Source organism: Lonchura striata, chromosome 5, assembly GCF_050655825.1.
Source record: "Lonchura striata isolate lonStrDom1 chromosome 5, ASM5065582v1, whole genome shotgun sequence".
Lineage (NCBI taxonomy): Eukaryota > Metazoa > Chordata > Aves > Passeriformes > Estrildidae > Lonchura > Lonchura striata.
In genome coordinates, this window is record NC_140707.1 from 37,176,314 (window position 1) to 37,190,827 (window position 14,514).

A 14,514-nucleotide genomic window follows, 5' to 3' on the forward strand; every position below is an offset into this window, starting at 1 on the left:
TTTGTTTTTTTTTTTTTTTTTTTGTGAAGTATTTTGTGGAAGAACTTAAAAGCTACTGAAAATTAATCTTCTGACTAGACATGTGGAAGAGGTTAGAGTGAAGCAAGACTTTCTGAACACATCAGAATCAACCCATAAACCTGGTGGGAGGATGTTGGGGCAATAGCAAATTGTGAGAAATACTAAGTAAGTGTCAGCCTTTCTGCTCACCTCTGACATTGCAGATCTTTCCCTCTCAGATGTAGGCAGGCCCTCCTCCACACAGAGGAGGCAGAGGGTGGAGCTCGGTGCCTGTATAAATTATATGTGTTCTTCAGGTTATTTCAGCAGCAGCAGCAGCACAACAAGCTGCCAGCGTGTTTGTCAGCTGACAGATCTGTTAACCAAATTGGGGTTTCGGTCGCTGCCGCCATCTTCCGTGCCATGGGGAGCCCACCAGCCAAGGTAAGAGAGCGGCAGCCCCACGCTTCGCTGTGGCCTGGCACCTCGCTCCTGGGCCTCTCCGCTCCAGCTCTCCCGGCAAACTCCCTCTCCGTGCATCTGCTGGGATGCAGAGGCTGCTGTGGTGTGGCAGGGGCATCCCGAGCCTTGCAGACTTGCCGCTCTCCCCTTTCGCATCACAGTAACTGATACGTGAGCGAGCTTCAGTGAAAACTCAGAGCAAATGGGCGCTTTGCTTTTTTTACCCTTGGTGTACATGCCAGAGTGAGGTCTGTGAAGGAAGAGGCGGCTGCTCTTGAAGAGTTTACCTTGGTAAAATGAAAGTGCTTTAGCCTTCCTGCGTGCTTTTCTTTGGATAGCACATGTTCATTGCTTGCCCCAGCTGAAATAAATAAACCAACAGCTTTATCTAGCAACAAAGCATAATCTATATTACTTTAGCTGCAGGGGAGACATCTAATGACCTGTTTGACCTGTTTAGATCTAGCTATTTTTAACGTAATGTTTACAGCCTTTGCAATTCTAGTGGAAGTATTTCATGTCTGGACTTGAGTTTTTGAATAGTAGGTTCCATTCAGAGATTTTAACTGGTGGGTTTTAGTATAAATCAACAGAACTACTAGCTGAAAATTCTTTTCTCATGTGTATCTTAAAAAATAATGGACATAGTGTCTGAATGCAAGGCATGAATTGTTTACAGATAATCATTCTTTATGTATCAACCCCTTTGTCAAATTTTGCTACAAATAAAAGAAATATGGACATTCATGGGCTTAGAATATAGTGAGAAACAATCTTACATGCTACAGCCGATAGAGATCATTAATTGTGCCATTTTGCAGGCAAAGTTAAAGATTAGAAAAGTATCACTAACTTGAATGGATAGCTCAAGGGATAGAATTCAAACATTCAGGCAGAGAAAATAAATTGTAAATGCCATGTGCTTTCTGGATAAAATTTGTATCTAATCCATCTATCAGTAAGATACAGACATATCTCTCTATTGTAGCCATGAATATTATCTGTTGTTTTTAAATATCTATGTTGTATCTAGTAAGACAGTCTTGGAGCTGATAGATGGGCAGATAGCTCAGGTATAATTTTATAGAGAAAATTTCAATAACGAAGTTCTTGCATTTCATCTCAATGTTAATAGACACCACTGCCAAAAGGTTTGAGTGCAAGCATAGTCTCAGGTCAGAAAGCTTCTGTTGCCAAGGAAAGAGATTAATTCAGTACTGCAGGTAGCTCTGCTGTTGTGCCAGGCAACCATGTGTTTCAGTGTGTGTGTAAGTTGGTGAATAGATATGGAAATAAGACCAGAGTGGTTTTGTGGGCTTTTTTTTTCTTTTATAATAAAACTCCCACATATTTAGAAATGTATGGATACTTCAAACTATCTAGGAAGATCTCCTAATCTCCCAGTTAGTTTTTTGCATTTTAAGAAAGCTACCAAATTGACACAGAAGTGATTGTCGGTATTAATTTACAACTTCTCAAATTTGTAACAATGTCTTTTCTTCTGCTCAGACAAGAATAATCCCTCCTTAGAAATTTTATTTTGTGAAATATGGAATAATTTTCATCTGACAAAATGCTCAGAAATTTTGCAAATACAAAGCCCCCAGGGACCCACTCATACGTATGAGGAGGTGTCTGATATATGTGAACAGGAGATACATCCCAAATCCACAATGATTCTTGAAGTAATCCATCAGTGATTACATGAAATTACAGTATGTGTTTGTAAGGTGAATTAGATTTCCTCACTAATTGTTCAACTTCCAATGATAAAATTTGGGACAATTGTGATTGCCAAGCAAAATGAGATTGTCATAGTTTGGTATATTTCTTCAGTCAGTCACTTTTTCCACTAGAACCTTTCATCCCTTTAATTTTAATGAAAGTAGGCAGCTGGCTGGAGAGATAAATTTCTAGAAGTGTTCTCACTGATGGAAGGGCTAATAGCCCCTACTAGATGTTAGAGGATCTAGTGGAAGAGAGTGCTTTAGAAGCAGGATGGTAATTAAGCTTTCTTATCGTTTATACATTTATAGATTTAATCTCAATTTGGTAAATTGCCAAACTGTAGTTGGACCAAATCCTCAGTATCTAACATAAAATAATGGTATGAATATGCCAAATAATTACATTTGGTGTGAGATCTTGTAAGCAAGATATTGTACAGATTCTAGTACACTACTGGAGAAAGAAGTAATCCGTGAAAGAAGGTAAGTATTAATGTCTGAAATGTATGTATAAAGCTGAGTGACAAATCCTACAGCTATTTTCAAAATGTCAGAAGACAGCAAAATCCTCATCTAAAGTTTAATATAATTTGGCGTTATCCCATGGTGATATCTGCTCACAGAGCTGCCTAAGCTTTGTACAGGGAGAGTGAAACACTGACATTCCAATCATCCTTCCAACATGTACAAACCAAGAACTTATTTTTAAAAAAAGAAAAAGAGAACAGAGAGTTATGGGATGAGGTTCCCAGACTGCAGAAACTTCCCTAGAATACTGACTTTCTAGTGAGGGTAGCCATGAGATGATCTTCTAGTAGCAGCATGGAGAGGCAGTAAAGACTGAAATCAAACATATGAGCTCTTGGTAAGGTTTTCTTCTTTTACTGCCATCCACAGACTGTTTTGGTAGGCTCCTCAATATTTATGAGCTTTGAGAAGATTTCATATGCTAAAGGTTGTCTTTTTGGAATGAAACCTTAAGTGACTCACTGCCTGTAAACAAAAGATTTATGTATCCTTCCAAAGCTGATCAACATTCCTATGGAAGGAAGTCAGTGAGAATGTATTATTACAATCAAGGAGATGGTGGCAACAGATGTGAATTTTCAGTCTGCTAAGGTTTGATACCGCTGTGGCAATTCTGACATGCTACTTTTATCTCCTCATTACTGATTCTTCTGTATTTTAAACAGAAATGACTCTCTCAAAGCTTGGTTCAAGAGTATAGAAATATAGTTTAATGCTAAATACTGTCAAGTGAAAAAAAGTTTGTTGGTTTCTTCCCCTCCCCCAAGTTTTATCCTTCCCTTTGGTACTCTGGAGATGCTACAATTCATTGGCCTGGAGTGTTATTGCTTAGGATGCAGCAATGCACAGGTAGCTGATTCCTGCACTCTGTTGTTTGCCTCAGTGTCACACTAGTAATTTCCCAGCAAAAATAGAATGATGTGCTTCTGGGAAAGCTGCCTTTGACTCTGGATGTTTACAGAGGGGTTTTGTTACTCTCTGCATGCCTGTGCAAGAAACCATGTTTCTCCTAAGGAAGTGAACTAAAATCAACAAGACCAATAGAGCTGCAAGTCTGTCAAGGGCTGTCTGGGTCAGGTGTCTGCACTCATCAAGTTGCATTAATTGTGAAGTTACATGTTGCTTTTCATGTTATGAAAATAGCAAATGGTACCACTAACTGTAATTATTTTTCATAGAAGGATAATCTGACAGACCAGCACTTTCAGGCAAAGATGTTAATTTAGATCATCCAAATCAGACCTTAGGAGTGTGCTCTGGACTGTTGTTGAAGAAATTTAGCTCTGCCTTTATCTGATGAAAAGAGGAATTAGCCCACTTCTGAATGGTTGTCATGGCTGAAGTAACTGCAGTCCTGGGAGAGGGATTGTTTCTGGCTTCCTTGTAGGATTTACAGAGCCCTCAGGGTTTATTATGACCACACTTTCTCATCTGAATCTGTTTACCTTTTATCCTGCAATAACACACCAGGACTAAGCTGCACCGAATCAGGAGGAGTGAAAAGTCACCTTTGATGTTTCCATTGTTTGGCAAATGTTGACATGTTTAAGGAAAGTGATTCCTGTAGGAAGGGGAAGGGAGGAGGAGTGAGGCACTCTGGCTGTAGTGGCAGAGGATGAAAACATGACACCTGTCACATCTGAGAGTCCTCTGACATGACCTGCAGATGCTCCATCTTTATAAGTAGTTAGGAAATTTTCATCACAAAAAGTTTCAAAGCAAATTTTATGCCAACACGTTTCTTCAGTGAAGGCAGATGGTTTAGGCTTCTGTTGAGCAAGGGAGAAGTTGATTACAAAATGACTAAGAATTAACATATTAATTAAAACTAGTCACCTCTATAATTGTCTACATAATCCAATAATTCATGTAAATGAAAACCACTAAGAATGCTGAGTGAGTGTCCCAGCTAGTAGTTCTATGATAAATAACTATTTGCACAGGAAAATTGAAGTCAAATTCTTTCTGCCGGAATAATATGGAAGTGTCCCAATTAGAACTTGTAATGTCCACAATACATTAAACTAAGGAAGTTTTAAATATGTCAGTTTTAAATTTGGAAGAAAACATACAAGAAGGAGTTCTTGCACAAAAACGAATTTGCTTTGTGTTTTTATACAAGCCAAGAGACAGACTAAAGTGAATAGGTTTAACAAGGGTTTCTCTGGTCAGGACAGCTCTTAAATGTAAATCTGAATTTAAAAAGTATGTAGCTTTTAAGTGACACAATAAAACTTAATATTAAGCCTTTACTTGAACATGCTAATTCACAGTTCAGATGATATCCATATTATGTAACGTAGTTTACCTCTAAACAAACTTGAAAGAAGCTGAATGCAGGCTATTCTCATCTCTAATGAACAGGTCCAATAGTCTCCACCTCATTTTAAAAGAATTTCAGATTAACTGTAGTGAGTGACTCTTTCTGTTGAGAGGTTCCTCCTTCCCCAACAGTTTGTATCTACAGAGTTAATAATGTCCTTGTCAGGAAAATTAGTCATGGTGCTAACTTTCAAAATAAAATTGTCAAATTATTTAGTGACAGTGTAATGAGATTCCCTGTTCAGACAAATAAAGATATTATTTCAGTTGGTAGCTTAAGCTTTAAGTTTTAATTTATTAGTTGCAGTGGGACTGTAATAACTGCATGTTATTATTCCTTAATATTGCTGATAAGCCGTGCTACTGTGGCATGCAAAAAACCCCAAAAAATAAACCTAACAGAAAATTAAGAGGAAATTTAAATGTATCAAATTGAAAAAAGATCTAAGTATTTTCCCTGCTTATGTTATTAAGATTGCTATATTTATCTATGTGTTCATTCATGCTTACCAGAACATCTTTTGAAAATGGCAAGTATTTTCTGAATAGCTTAGCCTGGAAAGCTTTAACTGTTAAGAGTTAGGAAGAAGTAACTTGAAATAGTGTTAAAATGATAGCCTGCCTGTGATAGAAATAAACCTCATGTCCAGAAGGGAAGTGCTTCCATTCCCATTAGGTATTTTCAGGATACATAATGAAACAAATTCTGTGATATCATACCTGCAAAGCAGAGCAGTTTTTATTTTGTCTGAAGGGTCTCTGCTGGACCTGTGATCTGTTCCCTCAAAGTCAGCAGAGCCATTTGGTGAGCTTGCCCTACTTACGAACATCACAGAAATTTAATCTTAGTTCAGATACAAAGTCAGAAGTTTATAGTGCATTTTGGTACGTACCATGTCCTGGCCTAGGTAGATCAGCTGTGCCATGACCTGGGCAGGCAGCTGCAGTTCCTGATATCCCCTTCCAAAGGCCCCATTCTGACTTACGGGTGGCGCGGGACCCTTGGAGTGTTGACAGTACAACCATCACTGTGGCCATACATGCACTAGGTTACCTGAAAACAAATGCCTCTGGAGTGACAAAGAAAGCTTTTCATACCAATGTCTGAGCCCGTGGTTTCTCTCTGAGTCTTCATTTACTCGAGCTCCTTAGCAAACAGCCCAGTGTGCCACCGTGTTTTCAGATCAGCGTGGTGTACTTCAACTTGAGGGTGGTCACCTCACTTCAAACAGACACAGGCAGACTGTCCCCTGTACTGTTCAAAATACATCTTGTTTTTGTATTCTGAGCTGATCTAATTATTGCATTTCTTTTCTCTGCAGATGAAGTTTTGCCCCATCCACATGCTTTCTGTAAGAATCATACAAGCTAAGAACATCAAGTCAAAAGACCTGTGTGAGTTGTGGTTTGATTGTTTTTAGTCACCTCCAGAGTTTACACAGTGAGCAATATTCTTAAGTTCTGAAGGTATGCAAGCAACGTACGTAAAGCACAGCAGTAGAAATACTAATGCCAGAGCTATAATTAAATCAAATGTCTCAGGTATCATTAAATTAGAGTACATCTCTAGTGGCATTTCAGGGAACTGGTAAAAAACAAGACACCCAGATTAATTTTCTGGGCCAAGGAGTGAAGGTAGACTTCATTAGGACATTGCCATCTATGAATCTGCTTGGGCAGGAATTTTGCTATACAAGCTGTGAATTTAGAGACCTTTTGTTGAAATATACCAATTAGACAAAATAATCAAAGGGAAATTAGAGAACTTCAAGCCTTCTAAAATACCTTATCTTTGAGGGTATTTGCTGACCAGTCACAATAAATTATATTGATAATTTTGATTAAGGAGGACCTCTGCAGATCCAGATCTAAGCCCATGATAAGCATGCGGACAAAACAGACTTTTCTGTGTACTTTTGTGTTCAAGTGTCTTTAACTCATTATGTCCCCTTCACAGCCTCCTATGTCTCCTTCTCCAGGTGTGCTGTGGACCAGCTATTCAGCTGCCATTTTTGCAGAGGTCTCCAATGAGTTCCTCAGTTAGGACAGAGGCATTGAGCTGCCTTGTGTCAGTTTTGAAACTTCTGGCCTCTCTACTCCTCTAGTGAAAAATTACTCACTCAGCAAAAAAGTACATCACTTTGCAATGATTTACTTGAGTTACAGCTGAGACCATGTGTGCCTTGCAATGCAGGGTCGAGCCTGGATGTGAGGAAGAGCAGAGGGAGTGAATCCCTTGTCAGCTGAGAAACTGCCTGCCAAAGGCTTCCTGTGCTCCAGTGGCAAATGCCACGTAGCATCATCCAGAGGTGGACACTAGAAAAGTGTTAGTGTGACAAGGCCTGTATTGCTGAGTTTCAATGATCTCTTCTATCTACTCTATTGAAGGGACAGTTCCACTTTCGTGCCAAAACCTTGCGGGGCAATGTTATTCACTGCTTGATACCAGTCTGAAGTATTTAGGCATCTCGGGCTGCAGTAGAAATCTTCCATCAAGTCCTGACTCCAGCTCTGAAAGACATCACCCTGGAGATTTCCTTTCACACCGTTGCCAAGCTTCACAAAGTAAATGTGCTTCCCCACCCTGGCTCTCCCCAAAGGATGGCTGCTCGAGGCACTGACTGCACTAACCATAAGGAATAGCTGTAGGATGGAAGTGAAATGAAGATTTCTGACTTGCTTGTGTCCTCCAGCTCTTGGGCCCATGCTGGCCTTGAGCTGCAACAGATCATCTTGCCTAGTGCCTAAGACCTCTAGACAGCCATTATGTCCCCTCCGCATGCTTGTGTGACTCAGCTGAGCAAACCAGACTCTGATCTCTGCTGTAATACGTGTTCTCCTTTCCTGTAATCATCCTAACAGCCCTTTGTGGAACCAGCTGTAGTTTCAGTTTAACTTTTTAACATCATTGGCTGGAATTGTAAGGACTAAGCATGAGGAATGGTCAATGGGTATAGTCCACTTTCCTCTTCTCTTCCCATGGGAAATGTGGTTCTTAGTGTACTTTGTGTGTGCATGTGTACATATGCAGTTTGTAGTTACTCAGGAAATAGATGGTTTTCCTTGGTTGTTTCCAAAGGGTGATCTGATCACTAATTTTAAAAAAAAGTAGTAATATTTATTAATCTGCAAGATTATGGCCTAGCCCTACTGTTCCTCTATAGCATTGGCGTCAGGTTTTTAATTTTTCTCTGCTGCAGTGACTGCATCAGACTGCTATGTACGCTTGTGGCTGCCGTCTGCTTCACCTGGGAAGCTTCAGACCAAAACCATCAAGAATTCTGACAACCCTGTCTGGAACGAGACTTTCTACTTTAGGATCCAGAGAGAAGTTGAGGTAGTAAAAAAATAGAATTTTCATCAATTTAAATAGCTGGGAATCCTCAGGAGACACCATGTTGATCAACTGTGCTAAAATAACTTAAGAAAATGCTTGCTCAACAGACTAGTTTGCACAGAACAGTAGACATAAGAAGTAGTACTTTTCTTAGCTGTTTACAGACATTGGTGATGTAAATGCCTGTATCTAAGCTAGTCCAGACTCTTATTTCACTTGAGTGAAATAAGTGCTATTGTAGTATACTTCTGTACTATTTTGGCATGGCTAACTTTGAAAGAGCTTTCCCTGCACTGGTTCTAAGGGAAGAGTAGAGAAGTTGCTGTGGTGTAGACAACAAATGTAATCCTTTCCTAAATTATGGAATTTGGATAACTTGGGAATGAAGAAACTAAGTGTGTTCTTTGTGTGGGTTATCAGTGAGGTGCACAGCACTGGCATCTTTTCTGTCTCAGGAGAGTGGGAACCTCTGTTATAGGTAGTTGTTTTCCATTTCACAAGTTTCCCAAGATTAGGTGTAATAATGTTCTATTTTAGAAGACAACTGAAGGACATGCTTTTTTATTCTTACTGCTCTTCTAGTGAAACAGTTGCAAAAATCTATAATAATTTTTTTTTTGTTTCTGTCGAACAGAAGCTCAAGTGTTCTTACTTATTTTTTCTACTACCAGAACATTTTAGAATTGGCAGTGTGTGATGAAGATGCACTCACCAAAGATGACATGCAGTTCACAGTTCTTTTTAATGTTGCTAGAATCAGACCTGGGGAGATAATCCGCGAGACATTTGCTTTGAAATCAGAGGTAAGGGCTGAAAACACAGGGAGAGATTGACAAAACCTCATTGTCCACATTGTCTTCCATGTTAAGTACCTTCATGAACAGGTAGCCTTATATATCATTGTCAATACCTCATCAAAACAGATATAATTTTGCTGTAATTTTGTGACTTCATGAATCCCTTTTTACAAATTCAGAAAATGAAGCAGCTTCTGTCTCATGCTCTCTGAGGGCAACATATTTTAACAGAAAGCATCTGTAAATAATAATTTTTATCTTTTAGAATCCAAAAAAATACTTGTTTACCTTTCAGCTGTATGCCAGCTTTGCCACGCTTGGGGGAAATTTCCTCATAAATGGCAACTTATTTGTTAAAAATATGAAAACAATTCACTCATCACTTGAATTAAATGGTTCTTTCAGGCTTTTTTCCCTGTTGTTGCTCATGCTGGGTTTCCTTCTGGTTGATTCAGATTTCTCTAGCCCATAGTAAAGGAACATCTGTCCTGCTAACATCTTTGGTATTTTATTAAAGAGCCCATGAAAGAGGGTTGCTCAGTAAACAAAGCTGGGATAGGTCTGTGACAACTCCTGGGCTTGTCTGAGTTGCTGCTGAGGTGCTGTTGCTACACACTCATTACAGGAGGGAGACAGTCCATAAAAACAGCTACTTCCCACATGCTGAAAGCTGTTAATATGGATTTTCCTTATGACCGAGCGGGTTGGTGCTGTGCACTTCTCAGCCAGTGGGTGAGTCACTGGGAAATACAATGATTCAATAGCCACTTCAGCCACTTGCCTAATTCATCTCTTCTGGGTTCAGTTCAAGTGTGCTTTAAATGGTTTGTATGTGAAAATGTTTCTGGTCTTCGTGACAGTTTTTGCTGGGCTTTGATGCCTTTCCCTCATGCACATTATCTTGCAGAGAGCCATTATGTTTCCTTTTCAATCAAGCTCCCTCTCAATCAGAGAAAGAAATAGATATAATTCTACATATCACACAATGGGACACTATTAATCTTATGTGCCTTACCCAAGCCTGTGGTTTCTGTTGCAATTTCAGCTTTGGAAAGACACAAACCCAAACTTTTTTGGTATCATTTGCAGAAGAGATGTCAGGCCTTGAAGTTCTTTTTAGGTGTGTCTGTGCTGCCAAATTCTTGCAGCCCTCAATAATCTGTATTTATTTTACCCATATCTTTTTAGACAGAGAGTTGCCCTAAGAAATGGGAAAGTTTGGAAGTGGAATTCTGGATGGAAAGAATGTGAGTAAAATTCCAAAGCTAAAAGGTATAGAACGCATCTCAGAGGATGAGAAACTACTTCCAGCTCTTTCTCCCAGCAGTGAACATAAATTACAGTTTCAAACTTTTTTTTTTTTTTACCTTCCTTAGCTAATTCCACCTTTCATTATATTTCATACAAATCTTAAACTTCTGTTGAACCTGTATATCTAGATCCTGGAAATGTAATAAAATTGTCATGATGTGATAACTTTTACACAAGATGCATGTGCAACTTAATGGGAGTGCTCTTCAGATTGTTTATAGTAATTGAACAACGCCTAGAACATTATGGAATTTTTCAGAGACCATAAAACTTGCCTTATATTATTGTAACAATGTATACTTGGAGTTATGTAGACAGTACTAGAAAAGTCACACATTAAGCAATAGCTTAGTTAAACTGAAAAAACATACAATCAACAAATAATGAAAATAAGACCATCTGCCTCAAAGTGGTAATCAGCATTGTCTGCAGAAGAACAAGTCCCATGAGATAAACTTTAGCTGTCTTTTAAATCCTATGACAGACTTAGTTGAAGAGAACCCCCTAAACTACACATTCTGGAATATTTGAGTATAGCAAGAAAAAAAAAAAAAGAAAAACCCCAAAACAACAACAACAAAAATCCCTAAAAAAACAAAAATACCAACCAACCAACCAAAAAAAAAAACCCCAAAAAAAAGTAGTCAAATGTAGTCCAGTGAAAACTGGCTAACTTGCGTGATCAGAAGGAAGTGTAAGTAAGACAAATAAGACTTCTTATTCTTAAACATGAGGAAACTGTAAAAAAAAAAATCATTATTTAATTTACCTGTGAGAGGTACCTTAAGAGATGGTATCACATATAATGATGGTAATAATCTCCTGCAACTGTGGAAGCAGTCACAGTCAGATATATAAAAGGTCAGAATGTGAAGCAGTGCTTGGGAACTGGATTCAGACTAGAAATAAGAGGAACACCTTTCACCATTCAAGTTATAAGGCATTTGGGCGACAACCATTCCTAGAAGTCAAACCTAATTATTTAAATATATTTTACAGTTGAAATAGAAGTTTTAAGTCTGGAAATGGTGTTTGGTAAAATACCCTGCACCTACAAAGGTTATGTACTGCATAATCTCAATGGCCCTTTCAGATATATGAAAGCATTTATGAATGTGTGTAACATAGAGGTGTTGGAATATTTGCCTTAGTGAAAGATGCTGTTAGTAGACTCTACAGATTACTCATGTAATTAAATAACCACATTCATTCAGTGACAGACCAAGGTCTTACAAGGTAAAATATCTAGGACAAAGATTTTTCATTGCTTACCTCTCTGTTTTGCAGCCATACATATAGCCCAGTGGGAGTTAATTCTTATTTGCCATTCATTTTTGGTCAGCCATAAGTTATAATATGAACTAGTCAGAAATGTCTTTCCTAATAAATGTTTGCAGAACACATTAATAGCAGTCTTTGCTTTTCCCAAGTTATATGGTCATTTGTTAATAGCAGGACATGATTCCACATATACCAATATGCCTTTGTTCTGCTGTAACTTAGCACATAGTTTTAAGCATTAGTATTTTTATGGGCTTTCCTGTCTTTGTTTGGCTGATGTATTTTGGTTCACATACTTAGCATGGGATCATATATTTTGCCTTTTAAAAAACAAATTGTGATAACTTATCTATATTGGGAAAAGTCATATAACTGCTATTTAAAAAACTAAACAAAACACACCAAAATCCAGCTATTCACACAGCTTTTTTTGTTTGTTACTTGTTTTTGTCTTTTCAGTCCTGGCCCTCCAGAGCATCTCATTACCAATGATGTCCTAGTGGTAAGGTTCACATAATTTATCTTGGAGTGATATCTGCTTCATTTTGTTCCTCTCCTCTTCCCCCATTTCATAGAAAGAACAAAACCTAGCATAATAGATAAGAGTATGGTGTGCATTTTAAAGTCAGAGATATGAGACAGTGCCCCTGTGTTACAGCTCAGCTGTTGCTCTCTCCATAAAAAAACCAGCAGCTGTGAGTCCTTGAAGTCCTCAGCTATTACAGATGTCAATATGTTGCCACACTGTGGTTTGTTACTCTTGCAGAATCCCATATTTATTTGTGTTCAAAGTGAAAACTGATTGTGTTTCTTGTAACACAGCATGGCACTTGGCAGGAAAAACAAAGGTCATAAAACATCTGTAGAAGACAATAGTAGGTGTTCAGTGTGCTTATTACTGGAAGGGTATCTTAGTGTAACAGCTTATTGGGAAATTAATTTTTTAATAAAGAGTTATCTTAGTTGAAACATAGAGCCCTGTTCTAGTGCTAGTCAGCATGTGGTACATTGCCTGTTTCCTTGGGCTGGCCCAGCAGCTAAGGAGTACCAAGTACTGCATGCCAACTCCTCCAAGCTTGTGCATGGTTCCCAGATGCTAGCCCTTGATACCCCTGAGGCAAAGTAACACATATTATATTCTTTCCCCCTCATTTTCTGTGTGAGGCATAAGAGTTGCAATGACTGGCATGCATTGTTCCTGAAATGAGTTGGAAAACTCTACTGGCATGAGTTATTAAAGGTGAACTGGAGTGACTCAGGTGGAGGGTAGGATGGAATAAATCCATGATTTCCCTACATCAGGGCCAATAAGAAGATGCTTTGTAGGCTAATAATTGCCACAATACACAGAAACCCATCATCAGGTATTTTCCCTCACCCTTGCTAAACAATTATTAGATATATATGTTTGGGCACCACTGTGTTGTACAGAGTTTCCTGATTTTGGGATAATTTGAATGTGTTAACAACCTCTGACAATGCTCCACTGTATCGACACACTGAAGAGTGCAACTTGGGCTACTGTCCTGGAATAATGAGCTCTGAATTTTCGCTTGGATCACTCCTGGCACTGAGACCAGTTCAGTTGGCTCAGTATTATAGGTGGTGGCTGTCTGCATGATGTTTCATTATTTGCAGCAGATGTGTTATTTGCTTTCTTCACCCTTTTCCTTTTCTGCCTTTTGCAGTCCCGTGAGGTTTGCTGCTTGGAAGTGCATGTGGACATAAATGAAAGCAGGAAATACTTGAGAGGTATGGCAATTTCTCAGTGAACTGAGAACATGACCAAACCAACTCTATTATAGTAATTCAGACCCAGATAGAGGCATTTTAGAGTACAGAGACAACCAAGAATGTTCTTAATTATATATAAGTAGTCATACCCGATCTTAAATAAAATGCAATGCACTGAAATGCCCTGAACTGGTCTCTGTGTCTTTTCCTTGGAGCTATCAGGTTTGGACACAGTAGACCTTGCTGGTGGAAGTAAGAGAGGATGCTGACTCTGGGAGCACTGCAAGCTATGGGGGTAAAAGCAGGAGTACCAAGTCCTGTGCTGTAGGAGACTTGCTGGTAGTTTACAGAGGAGCTACCACAGAAAGTTACTCCATCAAAAAGTTTGCCAACTTTGCTAGCTCTTTTATCTGAACAGCAATATTATTCTCTAAATAAACCTGTTTTTACTAGAGGGTAAAAATCTCGTGCTTACGGTGCCTGCATCTCACGAGAGAACGCAGAAGACGACAGAGGACACCGATACTTTCTACTTCCACTGCGTGAAGGCTTGGGAGCCAGTTCTGAAAGTCAGGCTGCAGGTAAGGGGCACTACACAGTGCTGCTGTTCATACTGCTTGCTTATTTCTGGTGTGATCAAAATAGCAAAGAACTGCACTGTTTCTGTTCTGTGGGTACAACCCATGCTTTTTGTTTTGTATAGAAAGTTTCTGATAAGGAAGATGACAACAGCAATTTAAGTGACACCTTAACGATACCACTGAAATTTCTCCCTGTTGGACATAAAGTGAAAGTAACCCTTCCTGTAAGACATGTAAGTGTTTCATAATTTGTGTCTGGAAAGAAGAGTAGAATAGCCCTCACTATTTAACACATTAATATTAAAAAAACAAAACCAAAAAACAAACCCAAAGCAACAACCAAAGAGTATGCAGGGTGGTAGTGGTGGGACTTTTCAGGAGGCACTGAAAATCTAAGTTCAAAACTTCTCTTTTTCCCTCCACTCATTTTCCGG

At 38.9% G+C, this 14,514-nt stretch overlaps 2 protein-coding genes across 13 annotated transcripts in view; one reads left to right on the forward strand and one right to left on the reverse strand.

The window, feature by feature from the left end:
* Positions 1-14,514, forward strand: part of PLA2G4B (phospholipase A2 group IVB) — a 47,611-nt gene that overhangs the window by 20,209 nt on the left and 12,888 nt on the right. For 7 of the 12 annotated variants that reach the window (XR_014955579.1, XR_014955580.1, XM_085580304.1 and 4 more), the window contains 9 exons: positions 6,362-6,434; positions 7,428-7,604; positions 8,240-8,376; positions 9,048-9,179; positions 10,362-10,420; positions 12,225-12,267; positions 13,454-13,517; positions 13,953-14,080; positions 14,203-14,313. Coding sequence is in view for 10 of the 12 variants with exons in the window: in XM_085580304.1 (XP_085436430.1) it covers positions 6,362-6,434; positions 7,428-7,604; positions 8,240-8,376; positions 9,048-9,179; positions 10,362-10,420; positions 12,225-12,267; positions 13,454-13,517; positions 13,953-14,080; positions 14,203-14,313 (924 nt within the window). In the remaining 2 variants the exon portion in view is untranslated. Of the gene's footprint in view, positions 1-16; positions 445-5,433; positions 6,507-7,427; positions 7,605-8,239; positions 8,377-9,047; positions 9,180-10,361; positions 10,421-12,224; positions 12,268-13,453; positions 13,518-13,952; positions 14,081-14,202; positions 14,314-14,514 lie in introns of those variants that run through there. The other 5 variants (XM_031505022.3, XM_085580308.1, XM_085580306.1 and 2 more) reach the window with 5 other exon arrangements.
* Positions 1-14,514, reverse strand: part of SPTBN5 (spectrin beta, non-erythrocytic 5) — a 124,243-nt gene continuing 109,729 nt past the window's right edge. Inside the window, 1 exon segment of the mRNA XM_077784151.2 lies at positions 1-14,514. This exon segment is cut by the window's right edge and continues 17,734 nt beyond it. The gene's annotated coding sequence lies outside the window, so the exon portion shown is untranslated.